Source organism: Clarias gariepinus, chromosome 11 (assembly GCF_024256425.1).
Source record: "Clarias gariepinus isolate MV-2021 ecotype Netherlands chromosome 11, CGAR_prim_01v2, whole genome shotgun sequence".
Lineage (NCBI taxonomy): Eukaryota > Metazoa > Chordata > Actinopteri > Siluriformes > Clariidae > Clarias > Clarias gariepinus.
In genome coordinates, this window is record NC_071110.1 from 4,133,218 (window position 1) to 4,157,982 (window position 24,765).

The window sequence follows — 24,765 nt, forward strand, 5'->3', positions numbered from 1 at the left end:
ATGATGTCTCAATGTGGTTTCCTGGAAAAAAAAAAAAGGGTGTAATTTATCCGGCCACGTCAATCTGAGGAGATATTGTTCTGGCCCCATAAAACACGTTTATTTTTCCATATTTGGATTATTGCAGGAGTCATGAATGCAAATTTGATTTGATAATGTGCCACTCAGCCCAGTGTTTTGGTTGATTGTAAACCTAGGCGATAAGACTTACAAGTGAGAGCGAAAGTAAGTGTGGTGAACAAGATAATCAGATACGCCAAGCCATAATCAATAACTTTTTCTAACAAAATACTGGGATGGTTAAAAAAAAAAAACCTTCAAAAACTCAGTTCACACCTGGTGGTAATAACGGTCACAGATGTTCACATGGTAATTAGCATACTAGTGATTGGATTTCCTACATGATTTCTGCTGAGGAAGGAATCAGATGTTTTGAGTAAGGATTCTCTTATACAGTATTTATTGCATTCCAGTTTTATTGGTTACAGGTAGTCCCCGACTTACAAACAAGTTCCGTTCCGGAAGCATGTTCATAAGTCTGATTTGTTCTTAAGTCAAAGCGAGTCTTGCACGCCTCCACTTTTGACACAAATATACAGTGTAAAGCATACCAATCCACTTGACTAAATCCCTGTCCTCTTTCCCCACACTGCCACCATGTTGCCAAAAAACTTAATCGCGCCTAAGGAAATTAATCTCACATCAAATCTTTATTTGTTGTCTGTGCCTTTAAATCATGAGGGGAATTCGAGACGTCATTTTGTCTCGGAGCCGTTTTCCACTGTATTGAACTGAATTCTTTCTTTTTGAGGATTTGACCAAAATTAGGATTATTCACCAGACATTTTCAATCATTGTGCTCCCGGACTAATTCTTTAAATAACTTCACTCCCGCATGCACATAGATACGCTATACTGGAGTTTAGACAATTTATACATTCACTTACACGCTGAAAATATTGTATCTAATTGTAAATATTGAAGTGGCACAGTGGTGTAGTGGTTAGCACTGTCACCTTGCAGCTCCAGAGTTCGGGTTCGATTCCCGGCCAGACTCGATTCTCGTCTCTGTGTGTATGGAGTTTGCAGGTTCTCCCCGTGCTTAATGGGTTTTTTCCAATACACTTTGTCCGTCTGGCAACAAGCACTCGAAGTGCCTCATAAAAAAATGTTTTAGTCTGAACTGCGAGCCACGGATGCACTGCTGTCTTCAGTTCTTCAGGAAAAGTGAATCTTCATCCTTGTAGTTCTGCTTTCAGAAAACCAACCAGGTCAAAGTCAGATGGAGTGAGATCAGGACTATAGGGAGAATGCACCTCAGAACTGAGGTTTTGCAGAAGTCTGCGGACGTGCATTGTTATCAGCCTTGGACAGGCGTCCGACTCCTTCTTGATGGCTAGCACTTGTGTGAGCGTCCATGAACATCTTTATCCATTCATACACACTTCTTTGTCACAAAACACTTGCATCATTCTTGCTCAAGTCTTGGATAACTGGTGGTACAAAAGCCACTCCACGCTGCTTTTATTTTATGCAAATCACAAGTCAGTTTTTGCTCACGCCGCAGTTACAAATGAACTGATGACACAGTAGCCTTGAACGGAACGTGTTGATAGGACCACCGAGCGTGTGGATAATTTTCAACTCATCTTCATATTTATTTTGTTTTTTAGAACAAAATTTTTTTTCTTCTGTATTTTTTTTTAAGTACAAAATGAGCTCTTTTTACCTCTCTAACATGGTTGTGTAACTATGTAATGTATAACAACCAACGTGTTGGTTGCTGCAACCTATCATTAGGCTTATGACTAAACAAATGCAAAGCTTGCAGGTTCTGCAGGAGCGATCACATGACAGGTGAGCTCTTTTTGTACATTAACGCTACATGTTGCACAGACTGAGATGTTAAACAAAGCAACAGAATGACATGTATACTTGTATAATGTGTATCCTGTCACACCCCTACAAGTTATCCCTTACTGCTAAACGTGCAACACTTCCTGCTCCTATTGCGTGTTCAGTTTCAGCCGAAATAGAAGCGCCATTTTTTCACGAACTCAAAAACCCCCTCTGCAATTTTTCGTGATGCAAACTCAATCTGTGACTTCCTGCATTTTATCACGCTTGATACATCACAGGAGTTTACCAGTAACCAGGTTAAGACATCTTCGGATCATGTTAAAATGGGAACAAGAATGTGCTTAATGAATGTTGTTCGAAAAACGCTCTTCCAAAGAAAAACTTCCTTCATGATTTACTGTAACAAATTCATACCATGTTACGTTCAAACACAGACACTAGACAGGGTCCAGAATGTTAACCCTGTCATTATTTTAGGAGGAAAAGAAAACACTTCTGAGACTTAAAGTGTAAGACAATCCGAAAGGAGAACCGAGATGGAAAAATCAGAGTGTTGAAATCAAACCCTGTCCAACACATAAGGCTGTGAACTCTGCCATTTACCCACCCAGACGACACACGAGTGTTCAAGACGACACACGCTTACAGTACAGGGTGCCTTTAAACATTGACTTTAAACGTACAAAACCTGAACAAACTATTTTTTTTCTTAATGTAAGTAACGTGTAGACAGAATCAAAGCTTTGATTCTTTTACAAAAAAGATATTGAGACACATTAGAGCAGGCAAAGTTTGTTCCTGATCTTCTGATTAGATATTTGTGTTAAGGATCAGTCGAATGGGTGTACCTAAAGAAATGGCCAGTTAGTGTACACACACAGCATAAATTTATCAATTTGAATATCATGTAAATTTTTTTCAGAATATAATTTATAAAGTAAAACCCTCATACACTCCAGAATCCTTATAAATAAAGGAAAAAAATTCAAGCCTTTTCTTTTGTTTCATCATAAAAAACAAAAGGGCAGTTTTTAGAACTTTTAAAATAGTTACTTTTTACTAGCTGATTCAAATATGAGCGAGCTGTTGCTCTTTGAATATCGCGCCATCATAGAGTCATGATCTGATACTTATAAGAATAATTAGAAATTAATTATACACATGATTCATTAGTATTATGCAACCATTCAAATTAAACTGATTTGAAAAACGGAATCTTTCTTTTAGGCAAAAAATCGATTTGTAACCTTGCGTAAAATAAAAACCAACATTACCTAATTTTACAAACTCAGATTTATTGTTAGTGAAACTGAATTAAGAGAGAGTGAACATTTCTTTCATATTTTAGATTATAAACACAAAGTGTTTCATTTATTACTTGTTTTTCTTAATATTTAGCGCATAAAAGTCACCTTGAGCTGTGGAAAAATTAAGAGGATAAACGAATTTCTACTGTATTTATAAAACAGCCGATAGACACGGTTCATGATGACGATACACCACAGTATGAGCAGGATGCGCTGCTTAGAGAGAAAGGCAAACGGTTCATCTACAAACTGGTTTAAATTGTTAAATGATTTCTTCCTCCAAAAAAACCTAAAAAACAAAACAATCTGCGATTCATAAATACTCGTCACGTGTCCACGCCCAGACTCATCAAGATCAGCATCACCCATCTTGGGTAGAGATGAAGTAGAAAAGGGCCAATACACTCATGGGAGAAAGTTCGATAAATTTTCTGAATGAATTTTTACTTTAACATTAGCCGCTTCTACACATCCTAAGCTACTGGTTTTCTATTTACTAGTCTGACCTGATACATTTACATTTAGTCATTTGGCAGACGCTCTTATCCAGAGCGACTTACATTTTTATCTCATTACACATCTGAGCAGTTGAGGGTTAAGGGCCTTGCTCAAGGGCCCAACAGTGGCAACTTGGTGGTTGTGGGGTTTGAACCTGGGATCTTCCGAACCGTAGTCCAATGCCTTAACCACTGAGCTACCCCTGGCCCTGGTACAACTAAACATTACTACCAATATGACTAATGGCCTATCTAAATTCATTCAAGACTTACCCAGAATAGTTATTATACATTATTCACAACTTGACTGAAAACAGAACATTCTCTTACTTTTGCTGGAGGTCGTGGAGGCTCTGCTCGGCCCTCTGTAATCCTTCCAGGTCTTTCATCATCTTCTTCATGTGGTCTTTGGAGTAGCGGTTCTGGATGTACGCGAACCAGCAGCCACCCATACCGATGACTATTGACACCACCAGCATGAAGTCCTTCAAATGGTTATGGCTGTTCACTGCCATATATAACAGGACATTATTATTAGTTTTTTTTTTTTCATCATAACTTTTGACTTTATTCCACTTAAACGGAATATGATTTTACTAATTTACTATTTACGAACATTCCCTCACCAGCCTCTCTTTGGTCTCTCTTGAAGTTAGATCATGAAAAAAGCAGCTTGTGCTGTTACAAAGAAAACACGAATACTAATCTCCCGTCAGCTCATTTTGAAATAATTACATGAATGATTTTAAGTTGTTTCTTTAAATCAGTAAAAGGTTTATTTGAACTTTCTGGTATCTACAGTACGAACACACAGGCTAGCCACCACAGCTTAAGAAAGGTACGCGACGTGTCCATGTGGTGCAATACCAACATAACCAGCGGAGGCAACATTGCACCACATGAGACTGTGACCCGAACTAAAGAAATTAAGACTGTCATTCTGTACTGCTATAGATCCTAATTCTAGATGCTTTTAAAGAATTTATTTGTCCTAACGGAAGCTAGAGTTGTGCCAGGCTTTGAACTTGTGTTGTGAACTTGTGTTGAGCCAGGAATCGGAATGAATAAGGAGTTTGTGTTTTGTTTTTTAAAGACAAATATCACAACGACCAGAAAAAGTTTTTAAGAGAGCTGGACCTCAGTGTTCTTAATGTAGCGGAACAGGAAATTGATACACATTATGTATTTTCGGGGAAAACAGATGGACTGAGACAGGGTCGTCTAGCGGAGGGCGCTTGTTTAGGACACTGGGATCCGGAGATCGTTTCTGAGAACACTGGGCCCCCAGGCCCGGTTGATTTTGATTAATGAGAATGTGATTGTTCTGTGCTCAGGAACCCGGGATCGCTTGTAGAGGTGATCCCTTGAACAATTCGTGCGAATGATAATACCAAATAATACATAGTTTTTGTTTTGTTTTTTATTCTTATGAAATGTATGGAAATTTATCTCGATCTTTTGCTGTGACGGTATGTGATCGTTATTCTACTCCATCGCCGTACACAAACTATGGCTGAGAAAGGATTTCCGTGGAACAATGAGGAAGTGCAATGTCCGCTAGAAACAGAAATACATAAGAAGTTGAGAAGAAGATAAGACCCATGAGTACGCATTTTTTTTGTTCCTTGTTTTTTTGTAAAGTAATCTGCATCTTAATGATTACACTAGAAACTCCATCCAAAATATGTTGAATACACAAAACCTCAACACAAAATGTTAAATAAAATTTGCTAAGTGTTAATTTTTCTACATAATCTCCATTTTATTCCAGTGTTTAGTTAAAGGTTACAATCGACACTTGTATAAACCTGGAACTAGCAGATTAGTAAATTAATAAACACCGTTTAGCTGATCAGAAAGGTTCTGTGGAATAAACAAAAAAAATAGACAAGTAGAAATCTCTATAGCTGCATTGTACGAATTTAATAGGTGTCTCTCAGATGCATAATTTGGCAACCATTCCTTTGTGTGTATGTATGTATGTATGTATGTATGTATGTGTGTGTGTGTGTGTTTGTGTGTTTGTGTGTTTGTGTGTGTGTGTGTGTTTGCTAACTGGGGCCAAGGCTAAAAAAGACAATATAGATACACAAGAGAAATAAGAGGAGGGTTTTTTCTCTCTCTGGGAGATTTTCACATTAAGAAAATTTATAGTAGCTGTAAGACTCTTGACGAACTTTACAACACACACTGGATATATATTTGATTATTTGCCTGTTACCACAGTTTGCCCCTAGCTATGCATATATATATATATATATATATATATATATATATATATATATATATATAAATAAAAACCAACACATTATGCTTTTCGTCCATTTATATTTCCATTTAACACTATTTTAACGAAGTTGATTTATATTTTGCTATCCGGTGTTCTGAGAAACTCGAGCAGACGTTCAGTGCTGGTTTTGTCTTTCCTGTCACTAGCAGCTGGACTTCCTGCTTTCCTCTGCACCCTGTTGAAGGGCCAGGTAAGCACAATGCGTCACCTATTCAGTCCAGTGGCTGCGTGAACAATATTCGCTGATGTGCAGAAATAAAAAGCCGAGCACAGAGCGAGCAGTTTTGTCCATTGTAAGGAGAAGTTATTCATGCAGCGATCAGCAGGGAATCAGTACGACTGACAAACCCTGCTGTCACACACACACACCAGTAACCCTACTGTGTTAACCACAGCTGGGACTTTTCTCTCCCACACACACACACACACAATAAAACATGCCACATGCAGACCCACTGCTTTTTTCCCCTTTTTTTTTCATTCCCCTCCTTTTCTTTTTACCTCTTATTATAGACACCCAAGATTTAGACCTGCTGTGTCTATTAACAAAGATCAAGAAGACATTTATTTCTAAAATGAAAATCATGTATATTATTTTAATAAATAAGCCTAATGTTCGAAAGAAATTGTTACTTGGTAATTGTAAAATGTATAGCATTGTTAAAAATGTGAAAAACCTCATTTAATTAAATATAAATCTGTCTAATATTAGCTTGTGCCCTACTCTGACTGGATTCATTTATCATTAGAAGAACGTCTGAAATGCATTTTTTTTGCACATCGTCTCAGTGATAAAACTCTGATAGCTAATTGCTTTATCTAATAATATAAAGGTTTGCGTCATGTCATTTGTTTAATTCACACCCTAAATGTTCAAGCACTCAGGGAGTTGCTATAATGTTCAGCGTATAATTATTTATATTTATTAATTAGCCTACGGGAGATCACTATTTATTTATTTTATTTTTTTTTACCCAAACTATTTTCTTATTGAAAACGTGTACACTAGGTGTTACCTGCCTGATTACTGAGGCTAATCATTTACCTTAACCGCTGAATTTAAAAAACTGACCTGAAAATGTTTTGCGTAAAACTTCTCCGTAGCTCACATCCTCTGCTTGTTAAATCTGTTTGTGCTTTACAAATTTCTTTTACATAATTTAGTTGTTAAGGTAGTGCTATTGGAAGTGTTTGAATAAAACAAACTCAGGTGCTTCTTGTTACTATTAATTATTAATTATAAACTGATTATTTACTGCTAATTTACTGCTTACTGCTATGTGTTTGCAGACACATTTGCACAGATTTGCACTCGATGCTACTTGAGATTTGGCTCTTTCGGAGTTGTTTATTATTTGAGGGAAGATGATTGATAAGGTGCGTTACAAGACTAAACACAGCAAGTAGCAGCACAAACATTTCTCTCCCCCCCCCCAGATGCACAGTAAATAAACATAAAAAAAAACAGTTGTGTATCTGTAGTAAAATTCTCACATGGTTGCTGTGTTGCATTTTTATTAAAAAAAAAAAATTTAAAAAAAAAAAAAAAAAATCGATGTAGCTTGTCCTGGCGTAAACAAAATAAAAACTGAAAAATTATTTATATTGAATTCCGTCTGAATGAGGAGTCTAGTCGAACTTGTGCTACTGCTCTCTCGCGTTTGTAAACAAAATTTATAAACGGTCTGGTAATATGATGTAATCAAAATAAACACTATTGCAGTGTTATATCGGGTAGATCCGATCGTATTGTTACATTACACGAGTTTCTGCACTCGAAGCTTGTGCTGTGCATCCTGTACTGTTTACAGAAGATAAACTGATGCAGTAAAGGCTGAACAAAGCTGCTGTGGCCTCCGGTAATAAAAATGCAAATAAAAATTCCACGTAAAACAACAGGGGAGAGCAATGGCAGAACAGAGAAATGTACTAATCCCTCCTTGGAGCAGAGCACTGTAAAGCCTGTAGGTATGGGTGCAGAACAGAAAGTGTGAGAGGGAGAAAGAGAGAGAGAGAGAGACGTGCTCATCTCTTTCAGAGAGCGCCAAAGAGCTGTGCTTAGCATACAGAGCGATTCTCTCTGGCGCACCGATGCTCACGTGGGCAAGCTGGAAAACAGGAAGCCTGCGAGATACGCGGACCCCAACGAGGCGAGACTCATCGAGGCATATCGCTGTGGACAAACTTGCAGAAGTGGGAGTGGCTTTCAGGAAATTCAGTCAAGACGCCGACATGGAACGTCCAACACGCCGTGACTTGATATCCATACTTGGGGAAACAGGGAGCTTTGTTTCCTTTAGATGCAAAAACTAAAGAGTTTCCTGATGGGACGCATGCAAATAAGGCAGAAAAACGGGTTTGCAGTTAGGCTGGTTTGCATGGCCAGACATTCAACACCGTTCATGCAAACTTTAACACAGAAAAAAAAAAAAAAAACACTAAACTTGTTATATAAATATATGCCGAGTCTAATCTTACATATGCAGAATGTACAGCTTTTGTTGTTTCTTCAGTTTCCAACACGAAGGAAACCAGAACCACAAAGTGTCGAAACCACCGCGGCTATTTTTTTAAAAGTTAATTTTAAGCTTACTGAATGACTTGTTATAGCTGCAATATGTCATACGATATTTAGTGCTGGGTTGTTGTTTTTTTTTAAAGAAAATTTTACAAAAGGGAAGGAAAGAAGGAACGACAGTCTTACTCATTGGTGCTCCAAACAGAACAGTGTCCAGAGCCTTAAGCTGAAGTTTCTGTGCGTGACTGCGGTCCAGGATCTTCAGCACAGTAACCGCCAGAGTTGAGTTCTTCACCGCCAGACTGGAGGAATTAAAAATAAATAAAATTAAAATAAGGATGAGTGTAGCAAGAATAGGGTAATATAATACCCTTTTTTTCTTTAAATAATGAATAAGGTAAAGTCCGAGTCAATATTTACAAAACGACAAACTGGAGACGTTAACAGATTTCAACAAGAGGAAAATTCAACTTTATCACAAAAAAGAAAAACTAAATTTTCAAGCTTTAACAGTACAAAAAAAAACATAATACTGATTCTTAAATAAATGAGTAGTAATTGACACATCCTTGATATTTACACCTGAGACAAGTAAAAGTACACCTATAATGATCAAAACAAAACACCTTTTTTGTTCATTTATCTGTAATTATTTTAAGATGTGGATTAAACAAAGTTAAAGCATGTAAATAAAATTAGATAAATTCATCATCATCATCTTCAAGGAAGTATTTTCAAGTAAAAAAAAAAAAAAAGAAAGGCGACGGATACACATCACCCTGGAGATACAGCTCTGAAAAAAAAAAAAAAAAAAAAAAAAGAGACCACGGCAGAATAAACAGTTTCTTATACTTTTCTTCTTTTTTTTTCTTACGGGTGCATGTGTTGGTGAGATGAACGGTATTTGCAGAGCTTTAATTACTAAAATAAAACAAAATGCTAATAATTTGTAAACAATTTGTGCTCATGCTTTGCCTGAATAACGTTAAGAAACCAGTATTTGGTAGGATAATAAACCCAGATTTACAATTTACAGCCTTCATGTGTTTTGTCTCTCCATCAGTTTTTCACATTGCTGTTGGGTCACTTTATACCACTGTTTTTGCCAAACAAAAAAAAAAGCAAACAGCTCAGCCTTGCTATTTTTATTTTGCTTATTTTTTTTTTAGAGCTGTATATATCTGTCGTTTCTGTGGCAGTTATCTGAACGCTGAGTCACGTCAACTGGACGACTTCTTAGTTTGGTAAAAATTGTTTCACTTTTCATCCAAGTAGCGTCTTCAGTCTAAGGTAAATTGGAAAGTTCAAAGGATCAAAGGGTCCTCACCCATCTAAAACGGCAGTTAGTTACAACGCCTGATAGAATCTGAGCACTTGGTGGTGAAGGACCAGTGGCGGCCCGGCGGTGTCGGTGATCGGACCGAAAACTTTCATTAGCACTGCGACACCTTAACCACCTTACCCATCCTGCCCCCGTTTTTTAAATTAGGCACCCTAATGGAAACCTAAAAATTAACATGGCTGCCAAAGGGGCGACCTGATGATTCAGCAATATTTGGCAATAGTTAAACGAACCCAAGCATGAGAAACACGTTTTGGAAATCGTATACCGTAAAATGAGTGTTCTTACTAAAAAAGGGTGTTTCATTTTTTACAAGCATCATCACATCCGTGTGTGATTTTTCTTACTCATCTGGGTTGAGCGCGTGATGTCATACATACCGAGGCATGGACGTCCCGTTAAAGTTCATTTTGCGGAAGGCTTCCGCGTACTGCGGCAGCTCCACGTACGCTTCCAGCCACTCTACCACCTCGTCCACTGTCCAGTTATACACTGTCAAATACACACAAACATTACTAAGGCAACGAAAAACAATTACCACATCACGTCAAACTGGAGTGCAAAGAAACTGATTCACTTAACAAACAAACAAAATAAATAAAAAAATAACTAAAATAATTAACAAAAATATGAAGTGGAGTGATAATCGTGACAGCTGAAATAATTAACACAAGAATTACACCATCAAAAGTCCACAGGGAACGCTTCAGCGCTTCAAGGGGCGGTGGTATGACATCAGCAGGTCAAAATAAGCTGGGGTTCGTGTCGCTCGTTTTTATTTGTTATGTGCCTTCTGGGCTTATTTGTTCAGAAGAGCTGCAATGCAGAGCGAAAGTGATGAGAGAGAAAGAGAAATAAAACAGAGCTACGCAGCTTCAGCACCAGGACAGAAGCCTTAACGTAGCATCATTACATTTAGGCATTTGGCAGACGCCCTTATCCAGGGCGACTTAAATTTGTATTTTTATTTCATTATACATCTGAGCAGTTGAGGGTTGAGCTACCCCTGGCCCCATAACTATAGCGATACGAATCTAAGTTATTCCACGTAACAGACGCATCATCAGTAATTCATGTGGAGTTTTGTCTCTGAACTTCACCGCTGGAATCATATTCAATCCAGAGCCTCGTTTATCATTGCAGTGTTGGTTTTTAAACTAATGGCATGTGTGTGTGTGTGTGTGTGTGTGTGTGAGTGAAAGGGGGGGGTCTGGGTGACCAGGATAGTCTAATCTGGTGCTTTTTGAATATTAATATAAATAATTCATAGGAAGTGTTTTCAGGCATCGGGCCGAATGAGAAAACATCAAAGAGACATGAAACACTCAGATGCTGACACACATTACTTGGTGAAGGACACGGCGGCCATGTTGCGAAAGAGAGATTTCAGAAACCAATAAAACACATGAGGCATACAAGACATAGGGGCATAAGCTTCAACTCTTTCAAGCCATTATGTGCTTTTAGATATTACAATAATATTAATACAGTTAAACCTCAGCATACATATGCCCTCCCTTATGTATTTTTTACTTTATTCTGAAATATATATTTTTTTTAATCAGCATATGAAGCTCTTTCGGCATATGAGCGAAAGAGCATACGACACATCCGGGAGCTGCCCAAAAATGGTTAGCATCAGTGGAAAGCCAGACGATTATTTTTTGATAAAATATTATTTTATGTTTTACTCCATTTACATGTCTTATAAAAATACTGTATGATGATTGGAACCTGTCAAATTGATAAAGGTACTGTTCCAATGTGCCAGAAAAATCATAAATGAAGGTTACGTAAGGTAAATGTCCGTTTACTTATTTTTGGTTTTACATCTATTTATTTATGTTAGCTTTAACTTCTATTTGTTTATTTTAGGTTTAATGCCCATTTGTTTATGGTTGGTTTAATGTGTATTATTTTAGATTTAATCTATTTGTTTATGTTAGGTTTAACGCCCATTTGTTTATGTTAGGTTTAACGCCCATTTGTTTATGTTAGGTTTAACGCCCATTTATGTTAGGTATAATGTATATTATTTTAGGTTTAACCTATTTGTTTATTTTAGGTATAACATTTATTTATTGATGTTGGGTTTTACATATATTTGTTTATTTTAGGTATAAAGTCCATTTGTTTATTTTAGGTTAAACGTCAATTTATTTATGTTGGATTTAAGGTCCATTTGTTCATTTTAGGTATAACTTTTTTTAGTTTAATGTTGGAAATTGGTAATCCTTAATATATATTTTTTAAGATACATGTTTTCATATAATATATTATAAAATATGATAAAATATTAATATTTTTGGGTGGCTAGAACGGATTATCTGCATTTACATTATCTCTAATTCACATTAAGACCTCGCCTCCGGAACAGACTAAATCCGTATGCTGAGGGTCAGCAGCAAGTCTGAACGCTAAAAGGTACCTTTAACTATTAGTTATATACTGCAGGTTAAACTGCGATCACAATAGGCGTTAAATCGTGCAGCCCTGAGTGCTACAACGAGCTGGTGAAAGCTGGATCATGTCACCTCTTCTCTTCAAGTACTTCTCTTCGCTCTCTTTATCTCTCACCTGATAAACACTTGCTGGACATGACTGTGACTCTCATGAACAGTCTTCTGGAAAATGATTTACACTGTGAGCAAAAATAAACTACATGCAGCCAACTACAGTATATTACTAAACTTCATCAATAAAACAATATAGTGTATTTCAACTACATTTGTACAGATCCACTTAAACAACTTTTGAATATCTAAGATTTCCAGGTACAGATGGTCAAGTTAACCTATGATTTTTATTTTCATAAAAAAAAATAATAATAATATTAAGGTTTACACAGACTAGTTGTTTGAGCGGTTGTATACTCTCTTTTCTTGCTAGCTCTCAGTTAACCATGTGATCATAAAAGCAAACCGCTGATACTCTACAGTCTGCAGTACTGTGCTTCCATCATATTTTTTTAATGTTGCGTTTTGTGTTTTTGCTGTTTGTTTAACTCCAAAAAACCTTTCAGTAAGGTTATTCAATACATTTTTTTTTCAAGATCAGTTCAAACAAAAGTGAAATATGGTTGAGAAAAAAAAAATACATAAAAAGCTGATAAACAGATAAACCAAATCAAAGAAATATTTATAGTAGTTTATATACTGATATAAACCTACTGATCGAGTCATGTTTGGTGGATATTTTTTTCCAGATTTCTCAACCAAATCCGCGTTCTGCTGTCACCATCTACCAACCTGTTGTCTTATTTAAATTACTACATTATATCAATTTGGATTTAAAAAATCTGTAATTAATAATGAGATTAACAAATATTAATCTCACAATTATTAATCTTTACTGATGTAAAAAAAATTTTTAATGAAATGTATCAAATAAGGAAAATAAAATAATTCAAAATAATGAAAATACCTCACTAAAACAAACAAACAAAAAAAGCCACTTTACGTGTGTAGTCCCCCCCCAACTCTGTTTTCCATGTTCCCTCCTTAATTGTTACAAGTCTTAGTCACGTGATTTAACATAACGCTTCAGATAAGCATGAAAGAATGTTTGTGAAAATTCTGAACATTTAAAAAAAACTACCAGTTTTTATTTTAAAACATTCATCTTAAAGGACATTATGTTATATTGTTTGAACGAACAAATGAATGAATACTTTCATTTTAATTTAATGTTTAATTATATATTAATTACTCATTATATATTCATTAATTGTCCACGTTTAACATCCCCAACAATTATTATTCTAATTGTTCTATTATTGATTATTCTATTAATCTTATTCACTCGTACAAGAGACACAGCAAGGGAAAATAAAACTACAGAAGTGAACGTTTACACCACCGTGTCGATAATGAACACTATGCTATTTGCACTGCAGCTTCTTTCCTTCACACACATTCCAAAGTATGAGTTCATGATGGCATATGCAAAGTTATGGAAAACACAGCAACCCGAATTAGTGAGAGTAAAAGAGCAGAATGTATTTCAAAACAACAGCATGGTCTGTGCTCCAACTCTCCCTGTTAATCCATAAGACTTCAGCTACACAGACACACTTTGAACTTTGGAAGAGTTTTCAGACCAATAATAATAATCATACAATTGAAACAATACCCATGAAAAGTGTATGTACTTATCCTATAGCAGGTGACTCCTGTAATATCGTCTTTCCTTACCTCTGGATACTTTCCTCATTTCGGGCTGCTGCTCATGTCCTGACCCATAACCTACAGTAACGCCGTCTGGAGCAAAACGGCTCAGATACAAACTCAGTTACGATTCAACCCCAGTCATCCTTCTCGCTTAGAAATTTATATCTTAATTTTAGCTTTTACAATACTCTTTACTTCTGTAGATTGTAGGGGCATTGGGGCGAGGAACTCGAGGAACTATAAAAATGTCACGAATCACAAACAAGTGGCATAAAATAATAAAATCATTAATAAACAGGTGATATGTTAAAAAAGGTGAAAAAAAATCCATTTTATGAGCACGACATGGGAACAAACTCAGAAATAGGATGGAACGGAATATACTGGAAAGATGGAAGAAATAAGAGAATGTAAAAATAAGGAATGTGAATTAAAAAAAAATCTGCAATTAATAATGAAATAAACAAATACCATTAATGTGGAAAAAAAGATTTTAAAAAAGGAAATGAAAAAAATATATTAATGTTTTAAATAAAGAAATGAATTAAAATAAGAAAAAAAAGAGAAATAACTAATTAAAAAACAAAAACTAATTAATACACAAACTTAAGTCAATGAAAGCACAAACAGAAATTATTATTACATAAATAATTTTTCATGAAATATTTTGAAGTGTAAATAAAAAAATAAAAAAATAAGAGTAATGTATTAAGTAGTAATGAATAAAAAAAATAAAAAAAAAAGGATAAATGAAATGCATACCTTTCGAGCCCTTCCATGCGTTCCACAGGTCCTCCACACTGATGAACTGGTCATCCCCATGGAAGGTGTTGTGTTTGGCTTTGGGGTCATGATAGTTCAGGTCCTCTCGCAAAAACTGTAGGACGAGAACCAACATCTTTTAAGATGAAAAACAGACCTAAAACTATGGTGTACTTTTTATAATGATGAACGAATCTGATCTATACCCAATCACTCTTACATCATCATAACCGCTTTATCCTATATTCAGAGTCACGGCGGGCCTGGAGCCGATCCCAGGAGGCTTAGGGCACGAGTCGGGGTACACCCTGGACAGGGTGCCAATCCATTGCAGTGCACATACTTACACACACTCATTTACACATTATGGGCAATTTGAGAACACCAATTAACCTACCCTACATGTCTTTGGACATGCATACAGAGACGAGAATCGAGCCTGGCCGGGAATCGAAACCCGGACCCGGGAGGTTAAATGTAAATGTAAAACACTCCCAAAGCCATGGGCCATTACAGACACTAAAACCCAAGACTTCACACTTCATGGTGTTTCGTAATCCATCAAGATGGCAAGTGTGTAAATAAATAAAAGAATTGGGCCATCTTGTTGCATCACTCGGTCAACACTTTTTTTCGTTTTTTCACGCATCATTGTGATGCGACAGAACAGATCAGAGACAGAACTAAACAAACTAAAGACAATGTTACTAAAGGAAAAAAAAAACATTCTACTAAGACCAAGGCCTTGATAGAAATCACTGGTAATGAAAACACAAATGACTGTAACGAATATTTAACAATTTAATCCATTTTATCAGAAGCTTGAATTATTTATTTATTTTTACATAAAATGACAATAAATAAATGAATGAATAAATACTGCAATTACATTAATAAATTAAGAGCATTAATTATTGCTTTGCTTTACATGGGAGGCTTTTTTTTTTTTTTCTTTCAATCCTCCAACTTTAAGCCAAAATGCATCTAACTATACTCTGGCTAAGTAAAAAGCATTCTTCATGCTGACGACTTCTTCCCAGCTCGGTCGTGGCCAGTTCCTACTTTCGTGTTTATGACAGAACAATCTTACTTCTCTTCACTTTGAGTCTGCTCCAGTTTTCTTCTTAAATTAACCTTGACCAATTCCCTTCAATCAGCGAGCTCTCCTCATTATACAAGAGTTACAAATCAGGAAGGGTGATGGCTAACACGTACACTACCTACCGCTCAAAAGTTTGGGATCATTTTCCAACTCTATGGTCTTTCCTTACTTTTATTACTTTCTACACTGAAACAATACTGAAGGCGTTTATCCAAAATACACAATAATCTGCTTTGAACAGTTGATATTGAGATGTATATCTGCTACTTCTGCTCTGTAAAGCTTCATAACGGCTCTAATCTGAGGTGCTGGTTGTTAATTGGTGATTTCTGAGGCTGGTGAATCTAAATGAACTTCTCCTCTGCAGCAGAGGTCAGTTTTGGTCTTGTTTTTTTGGGAAGGTCTTCATGAGAGTCAGTTTCATCATGGAGCTTGATGGGTTTTGCAAATGCACTCGACACAATACTGTTCTTGTAAAAACTGTTCCAGAACAGCTGACCTTCAGGTCTTAAAATAAAAACTAACTGTTATTGTTGTTGTTACATAATTACCTAAATCCATGTCTCATTTCATAGTTTTTAAATTCCCAGTATTGTTGTAGAATATAATACTAAACAAAAATTTGCAAGTGATCCCAGACTTTTTGGGCGGTAGTGTACTTCACCTGAGACACATGAAGGCAGATAATGGGATTTGACTACAATTTAATACAACACTAAACACTTTATAACAGTGTTCATGAAGCGTCGGCAGTATTTTTGCACCCTGTATTTACTGCAGTACTTCCTCTCAGACACGCTGTTGAAATTTTAAGACGTTTTAAACATTATGCGTCTTGTGCATCACACTTCCTCATGGTGTCTGAGGCAACAGGACCAGATCCTCACACAGACCGCAATAAAGGAACAAATGTACACGTCTTAGCAGGGAACGCACCGGGTATGATGGCATCATAAGCAGGATGTTTTAAAAAAAAAAAGGTAACCTCAGCAAAAAAATAAATAAAACAGTTTGAGCATGAGTAGGGCAATAATAATAATAAAAGAAAATCACATCACAGTAATTGAAGATTTATATATATAATTTATTTAAAAAAAAAAACATTATTATTTATTTATTTTTGTAAACTGTAGTTTGGGGACCTAATTCTTGTACCAAGAAATGTCTTGTTACACTTTTTCTGTACTTGAGTAATTGCTGCATAAAAAAAAATCTTTTTTTTGTGCAGGTCACATTTTGTGTCTTAAAAAAAATGTAAGCTTTATAGCCTTTTAAGGAAAATCAAGTGATAAAAAACATTCCGTTAATACTCTTAAATAATTTGTAATTAAACAGATTTAAAAAATGTGGGACTGTGAAAAATTTTAGTTTTTGTTTTTTATTTCAAGTCTACAAAAACTTAAATTTTATTTAAGGAGTTTTAACAAAAGTTTTACTTTTTTTCTACTTAGTAGTTTAAGCTCAAGTTAAAAAAATAATAATAAAAATGCACATAAATGCATTCTTCCATTGTCCTGTTTAGTTTGCAACTATTTAAGCCACAGAACAGTTTTAATATCTTACAAAATATTTCAAAAGATATCTTAGGAAAGTGTGAGATAATATAATTTATTACATTAAAAAAAAAAGAACAGATGTATTTAAACTGTATTTAAAATTAAACCCCAGAGTAATATCCCAGGGTACAAGCCTTGTGGTCCTTGTGTCTGTATGACACATAACTGTAACTGCTGTGCATCAGTACACACGTTTAAGACTTAAACACTTTAACATTAAAGCTACGGGGGACAGAAAGCGCTGACGGTGCATTAGCGTAGAAAAAAAAAAAACAGCTGTTTTAAACAAACTGCTGAAAAAGCGAACTAATACTAATGGTAAGAATCAAACACCTTTAGAGCACAACGTCTAAAATGAGATCAAGAACAATAAGATTGAGACTAAGATCAGTATAAGTCAAACCATGCACAGTATATTAAATAAAGGTCACAGATTTTGACTTTAGTAGGGATTGAATCACGAGTCACCTCCCAATACGATATTATCTCAATACTGCTTCAATTATATAATTATATATTGTTGTGAGTTTTATATAATACGATTCGGTAAGTATGAAGATTTTATAAATAGCCTGATTCGATACTACATTTTTTCCCAGATTTTGTTAACATTTTGAACCTTGAGTTTAATGAGTAATTAAATTTAGCTCATTTTTTACTGCATCAGTTCTCACTTAAAAAACAAGCGAAAAAAGTTTAAACGCTACAAACTAACAACAAAAACAAAAGTTTAACATTTAACTTTAATTTAAATTAAGCAAAAATGCCATAAATGTTATTTCTAAACAACCAAAGCAAAAAATTCAGTTCAACCATACGGGATTAAAATGTGTTAATAGTTCAGTGTGCCACCTGAAATGTCTCCAAAGTTAAAAATAAGCATGGACGGTGGGTGTGGTTTATAATTTGCATGAGCAGGTTCAAGACAAAAAAAAAACCAAAAAAAAAAAAAAAGATGGTGAACTTTAAACACTATTTTTTAATCATTCTTTTAGATGAAGGTAAAAGCAGATCTCACAGATGCACAGATGGGAAAAGGCTGACTGGAGTGAGTTAAGTCGACACTCCCCCACAACATACGGCTCTCAGATGGCAAGAGGCCAAGAGAGGCACTGGTCTTCCACTACCGTTCAGATCAGGTGGAACACCACCACGTCCAAAAGGAAACCCACCGGGGGAGTTTTGGATTTCCCCAAACAGGCCAGGCAGGGGGGATGTTTTCTACTACGAGCATTCATGAAGTTATTTTTAAACAGCCTGGTGTCCTCGAGGTACAAGTGTCCCGTGTTTAAACCACACTCACCAACACTGACCTCAATTTCAATAATGAGTTTCTATCAAACCATTAACATACACATAAAAGTGACTCCTGACCCTGGGCAACGCTTATCACGCTGGAACAGAACGGGTTTGTTCAGGAAAATTTGACCCGAGCATTTACAGAAGAAATTTAGATTTTCATGAAATTGAAAAGTTTCTATCCTACTCGTAAAGACTTAAATAAAACTAGACTTGATCAAATTGAAATCATATAACTTGCATGGATAACTTGTACTTCTATATCTCAAATATATACTACTGAGTTTAATTTTCTTAATTTTATAGATGCAGCGGAGATTGGGGGAGAAAAGAAAAAAAAAAGTATTTAGTTATGAATCGAGATTCTTGTGAGTGCTGATTCACGCATCGCCACACTGACACCAAAATTGATTCATTAATTTTTTTCATTTTTTTTCACGGTTATAGTAAAGATGAACCAATTGACCAGCCAGTGATCAACCAGAATCGTCTGGTTTTCAGTTTAACTGGTCGTGACCGGGTATATATAAACGATTCTGCACAGAGCGCAGACGCATTTTTATGGCGTTACGTCATTAAACTAAAATTGCACACGTTAAAAGCTACTGATCTGCCTTTTTCTCTAAACTCTATTAGTGATTTAGTCTCAAACACATTTATTACACACATTTACACCAGTCTTAAACCACTGACCACATGCGTTAGAAGCCACTCGAACCGCGCGCTCACCGTCAAGTTGAGTTTTAAGACTTTGGAGACGTTTGGGGAGATAAAACAATGCAGTTTTATTATAATTCTACAGGTGGTGCAGTCTGAACTACTTACACACTGGAATCCCGTGTGGTAGGAGTGAATCATTTGCTTTAAGTTTGTTTAGAAATACTAATTACGGCAGATGATAGAGATACGCGCTGCTCAGTAAAAGTGTTAAACTCTTGTATTTGAAGTTAGTTTGTAGTGTTTCAACGCTGCACTCGTTTTTTAAGTGAGAAAACTAATGTTATAAGGAACGGGCTACGGGTTTGATTAGTCACTAAACTTTTGAAGTTTTTAAATTGTAAAGAAATCGTGAAAATGTGATATCGAATTGAGATATTCATAAAATCGTGATCTTTATAAAATCGCAATTGTAACTGAATCGCCACATGGGGCGATCGTATCGGGAGGTGACTGGGGATTCCTGTCCTTAATATACAGTCTTTAGCAACTGAATCTGAATTAGCATTAATTTAAACTACTTTTTTTCCAGCCTTACTGTAACCTTTAATCACTCGCTCATGTTCTGTTCTTAGCTGTCTGTTCACTCGACCTTATATGGAATGTTGTGGGTGTCGCTACATGCAAATGAGGTGTGTGTCAGGAATGCAGGTAGCACTTTAGTGGTGATCGATACGACGCACTGGAGTGTGGAGTAAATCAGTGTTCGGCTTGTGCAAACACTTTCACTAAACGTTTTAATAACAGACTGATAAATAAGATCCTCAACAGGTCTAAAGGAAAGGAATCTTTATTATGAACTATAAACATGAGCGCGCGCTGGCGCACGCACACACACACACACCCTTAGTATTTTCAACAGTTAGCCTGAAGCGATATGTTTAACCTATGTTATGCTTTGTATAAAACTTTCACAAAGATTTTTGTGGTTTGTACACCGCTGTCGGTTCTAATGGTTTCACTTCGTATTCTGGATTAGCACTAAACGAGGGACGGCTTCTTGACTGAACTCTAGAACAGGGCTCAGTAACTGGCGGTCCGCTGTCCCAGACGCCGTCCTGTACCGGATCTATAAACGATATTTTGATGAGGCGCTTCATTATTAACCAGGGTAAGGAAACTCACGGAACGATCCGATCGAATGCGAGTGAAGGCAAGTCCCATGACGCCAATCAAATCTGTGCGTTCCAGGTGGCAAAAACACTACAGACAGATTGTAAAGTGTGACAGAGCGATAAAAGGAGGGACGAGTGAGCAGGAGTCAGGCAGAGAAATACGGACGTATATAATTATAATTACTGTTACAATGTGTTGAGAAAAAGGTAAACTCAAGTTATTGCTACACTAGTTCTTTGTTAACAAGAATTTTTTTTTTTTTTTTTTAAGTCAGTTCTCAACATTGTTGGTATTCAACAATATAAATTTTCTCTAAAGCGAATAAGAAGATCCTTATGTCTTATAAGTGTTTAAATTAAATATAAATATATATTCAAATTATTATGTGTCCAAATTAAAATTAAAAATGCACCTAAGCAGTGCTCCAGCCAACATTGACTGGCTAACATTAACAAGCACATTTAAGAGCAAGAGACATATTTAGCTGAGGACTGCAATGAAAAACAAAAAAACAAACAAAAAAAAAAAACACAACACTTCCCAGATAAAGCTCCCCTCCTGACTGGCTGCAGCAGCAGTTTCTCTTGGCTTTTGGAAAGGTGTCTAATTCTACAGCATGCGGTAAAAAGAATATATTCACTTCTCTGATTCGGACATCTAATAGAGGACATCTAAAATTAATTACACCTTAACCGACCTGGGGTTACATCTTCTTCTTTGTCTTTCGGCTGCTCTCTTCTACGGCTTTTTCTACGGGTTTTTCCTCTTATGTTGAAGAGGTAAAGCGTAATAACCATAAACAGGCATAAAATCGTTTAAAACTCTTTTTTTCCGGTTTGCTGTTTAAAAGGTTTTCACAAAGATATCAAGTGAGCCGGCTGCGTGAACGTGATGCTGTAGCAATCCCACCAAACCTCACGTGTATTCTCCGAAAAGTCTTCCTTGTCTGTACTGAGAGACTGGCTGGGATCTCTGGCCTTAGTAGCTGAAAATATAAATATAGTTCCTTCTCTCACGAATGTAAGAAAAAATCATGGAGTATTGCAGGCACTATTTTGGGGTTTATTATAACCATTTTCTACAGAAATGTCATCTTCTGACCCAAACAGGAAGGGAAGAAAGGAAAAAAACGGAAGAGAGAAACGGATGCGGTGCGAAGCTATAAAACAGGACAGCGCTAAGAAAAATAGGTCCTGTCTAAGATAAACACAGAGAGCGCGGACCAAAAGCCATGAATAATTAAAAGTCAACACCTCCGCTTCGCTTCAGCATTCCTATCTGTGTTAGACTTTGAGCAGAGCAGACGTCTCGGAAAGGAAAGCACTGACCCCGTCTGTCTCGGCGACGTCCACGTTTCCGTTAGCGTCGTCGTCCATCTGCTTGTGGATGTTCCGGATGGACTCGAAGCTCAGGATGGCGTTTTCGTCATGGCACAGGGGCTCGTCGATTCGGCACAGCTCTGGAGAAGGGGGAAAGACACAGACGGTGGCGTGTGAAGAGATGAAACAGAGACGGGGTGAATGTTTTTGTGTTAACGGCATCCGATTACTCTGAGCATCGTCTGGAAGATAAAATTAATTCAACACCTTCTACCAAACACAACGTCTGGTGCAAAAGGGAATAAAATAAGGCCACCTGATTGGACGTTTCCAGCTGACCTTATTAATTTTTTAATCATTACATATTATATATAAATAGATATTATTAACCGAACAAAATCTCTAAAAGCTCTAATGTCTTTAGTCTAAAATTGAGATTTTTTTTAATTTTTTTTTTTAAAGAGGGTCAAAAGACCTGGGTAGAGATCATGTGTTTTGTTTGTGTGTGTGTGTTTTTTTAACTTAAGTGCAATAAATATTTTGGCTGATGTGTGACTCAATTGTGTAAATCGTGATCTTAATTCTTATGGAGAAAAATTATGAATCACATTTTAGCAAGACTCGAAAGTAATAATTTAACAATACACTATTGGTCAAAATTTAGGTTTATAATACTGGCTTTATGATTTGATTCTCGAGATATTTTGACCAAACAAAAATAAAAAACACATTATGACTTAAAAGACAAGTTTTTTTAGATCCTGGATTACAACTAGTGCAAAACCAATGTGTGCATGTGTACATACTTAAAAATCTATATCTTCTACGATATAAACAAACATGTGCTATAGTTTGACCATATTTATAATATAAATTCTCCCAAATATTATATATAATAAAGGGAAAACGATGAGCTAGAGTATCTGAGCGTTCTAAAGACCCTCAACGCAACAAACAGCAAAAGGCAACTAAATATAGACTTTGTGTGGTATGAAGTTAAACGAGGCGTCCCTCTATATTTAGACGGCAAATCTGTACAGCTGTTTTGTAACCATGGGAGGTTTGGTGGACTGTCAGAAGCCAGAGTGTCACTGAGGTTGCACCCAAAAAAAAAAAAGGTCAGACCTTTCTGTGGGCTGAGTACTAGTCCCATGGCACTGCCTGAACTGTTTAGATACTATTAATTACTGCCACAGTATTTCTATACCCAAGGAGTAATTTCATCAGCGTTAGTAACCCTGTAAGAATGCAGCATGCTTACTACAACGCTCAGAGACGGAGTTGATGTCTGATTTATTTTAAGGAACCTGACTACAGTGTCTGTTGCATAATAAGGTGTAAAAAGTCCAACAGGTCTAAAAGTCTGGCTCTGGGTTATAATCCCTGACCAGCATGCGGTGCAAGATGTACAGAGATTACATTACTGTCAACATGACGAACGGCAACATGAAGGAATAAATAAAACACTTAGATGTGCACTACAAAAAAAATAAAAATAAATAAAGAGTTTTGCAATAGGACTGAGATTTTGAGAAAAGTTTTAGCTAAAACAAAAAAAAACAGAACTGTATCCAGGTTCTTATTCAGGAGGAGCTGCAGCAACTGTCCAGTAATAACTTTATACATTTTTATTTAATCGATATTAATAAGCAGTAGGAAAAAAAATAATAAATAATGAATTTGTCTCTGTCTTGGGTAAAAAGCCTTCGATCAGCCTTTTTTTTAAACTCTGAGTTAATCTCAAACACACATTACACACGCTTACACCAGTCTCTAAATGGCCTGAGCGCAAATTGGCCAAAAATCACTAGTAGCAATAAAAGACCACCCTGTGTTGCCCGCAGCCGCTCAATCCACATTACCACACACTATTTAATTCCGTGTGGTAGGAGCGAATTATTTGCCAGCGCACGGAGCGGAAATAGACCGAGCTGTCCTCTCGTGGTGTACGATGAAGCACAGCTGACGTTACGCTGCTCACAGGGACGCGACCCCGAGGGATCGGATCACAGCGCTTTTATTTCCTGACGGAGTGAGCAAGAGAATTTCTCTTTTCTGATGTAACCCTTTTTTGATGTGACCCAGTAGCAAAAATTAAACTTCTGATCTGTTAGAGGTTATGGCATGGCGTCTGGGGTCAGCAAAAAAAAAAAAAGTAATAAATCTTTTTTTTTTTTTTTTTTTTTTAAAAAGGATGCCGTAGGTATTTTTGGAAACGTCTACACAGAGAGCAAGTTGAAAAACCCTTCACAACATTAAATTCATGTAGACACTACACTATTATACGATATCTGTATACTATAGGTCTTGATGTATATTTAATTGCGTCATTAAGCAGCTTTACAGGGAGGCTCAAAGGTCTGGACAAAAATCTGTTTTAAAGAATACATTACAACATTTACATCCTCTGATTTAACAGCACTTGTGTTTGGTATATGTAAATAAATACAAGAACACTGAACAGTCAATGCATCAGGATCGATAGTTGATTGCTCTGCCCCGATTCGGACTTTAAATGACACAGAAAAATGGTTGAGTGGTGTTAGGGCTGGTTCCTGGTGTTAGCAATTTTTGGTCTGAAATTAAAATAAAAAAATATCTAATTTATCAAAGGAAAAAGGCCAATGGACCCAGTATTTCAGGACACCGTGTATATTTAATTTTACCCTTTAATTAGCAAGCTGGAATCAACAGTGGCAAGGAAAAGCTCCCGAGCAGAAAACCTGTCCTCAATTGGGTGACACCTGAGGGTGCGAATATGAAATATTTCTCCTCTGTAACTAAAAACTATAGAGTTAAGCTGTTATAAATGTGTTAAAACGAACTTCATTACAGAGACATTTCAGATTTCATTAAAGTTTTAGCTTTAAGTCAATAACAATAAAGAAGGGTTCAGTTAACAGGAAGCTCC

General features: G+C 36.3%; 1 protein-coding gene across 2 annotated transcripts in view; it reads right to left on the bottom strand.

Moving 5' to 3' along the window:
- Positions 1-24,765, bottom strand: part of stim1a (stromal interaction molecule 1a) — a 53,182-nt gene that overhangs the window by 13,273 nt on the left and 15,144 nt on the right. For both annotated transcript variants that reach the window (XM_053506992.1, XM_053506993.1), the window contains 5 exons: positions 21,864-21,994; positions 14,746-14,860; positions 10,195-10,306; positions 8,659-8,774; positions 3,995-4,172 (listed from right to left, as the gene is read on the bottom strand). In XM_053506992.1, coding sequence (XP_053362967.1) covers positions 3,995-4,172; positions 8,659-8,774; positions 10,195-10,306; positions 14,746-14,860; positions 21,864-21,994 — 652 coding nt within the window. The remainder of the gene's footprint in view (positions 1-3,994; positions 4,173-8,658; positions 8,775-10,194; positions 10,307-14,745; positions 14,861-21,863; positions 21,995-24,765) is intronic.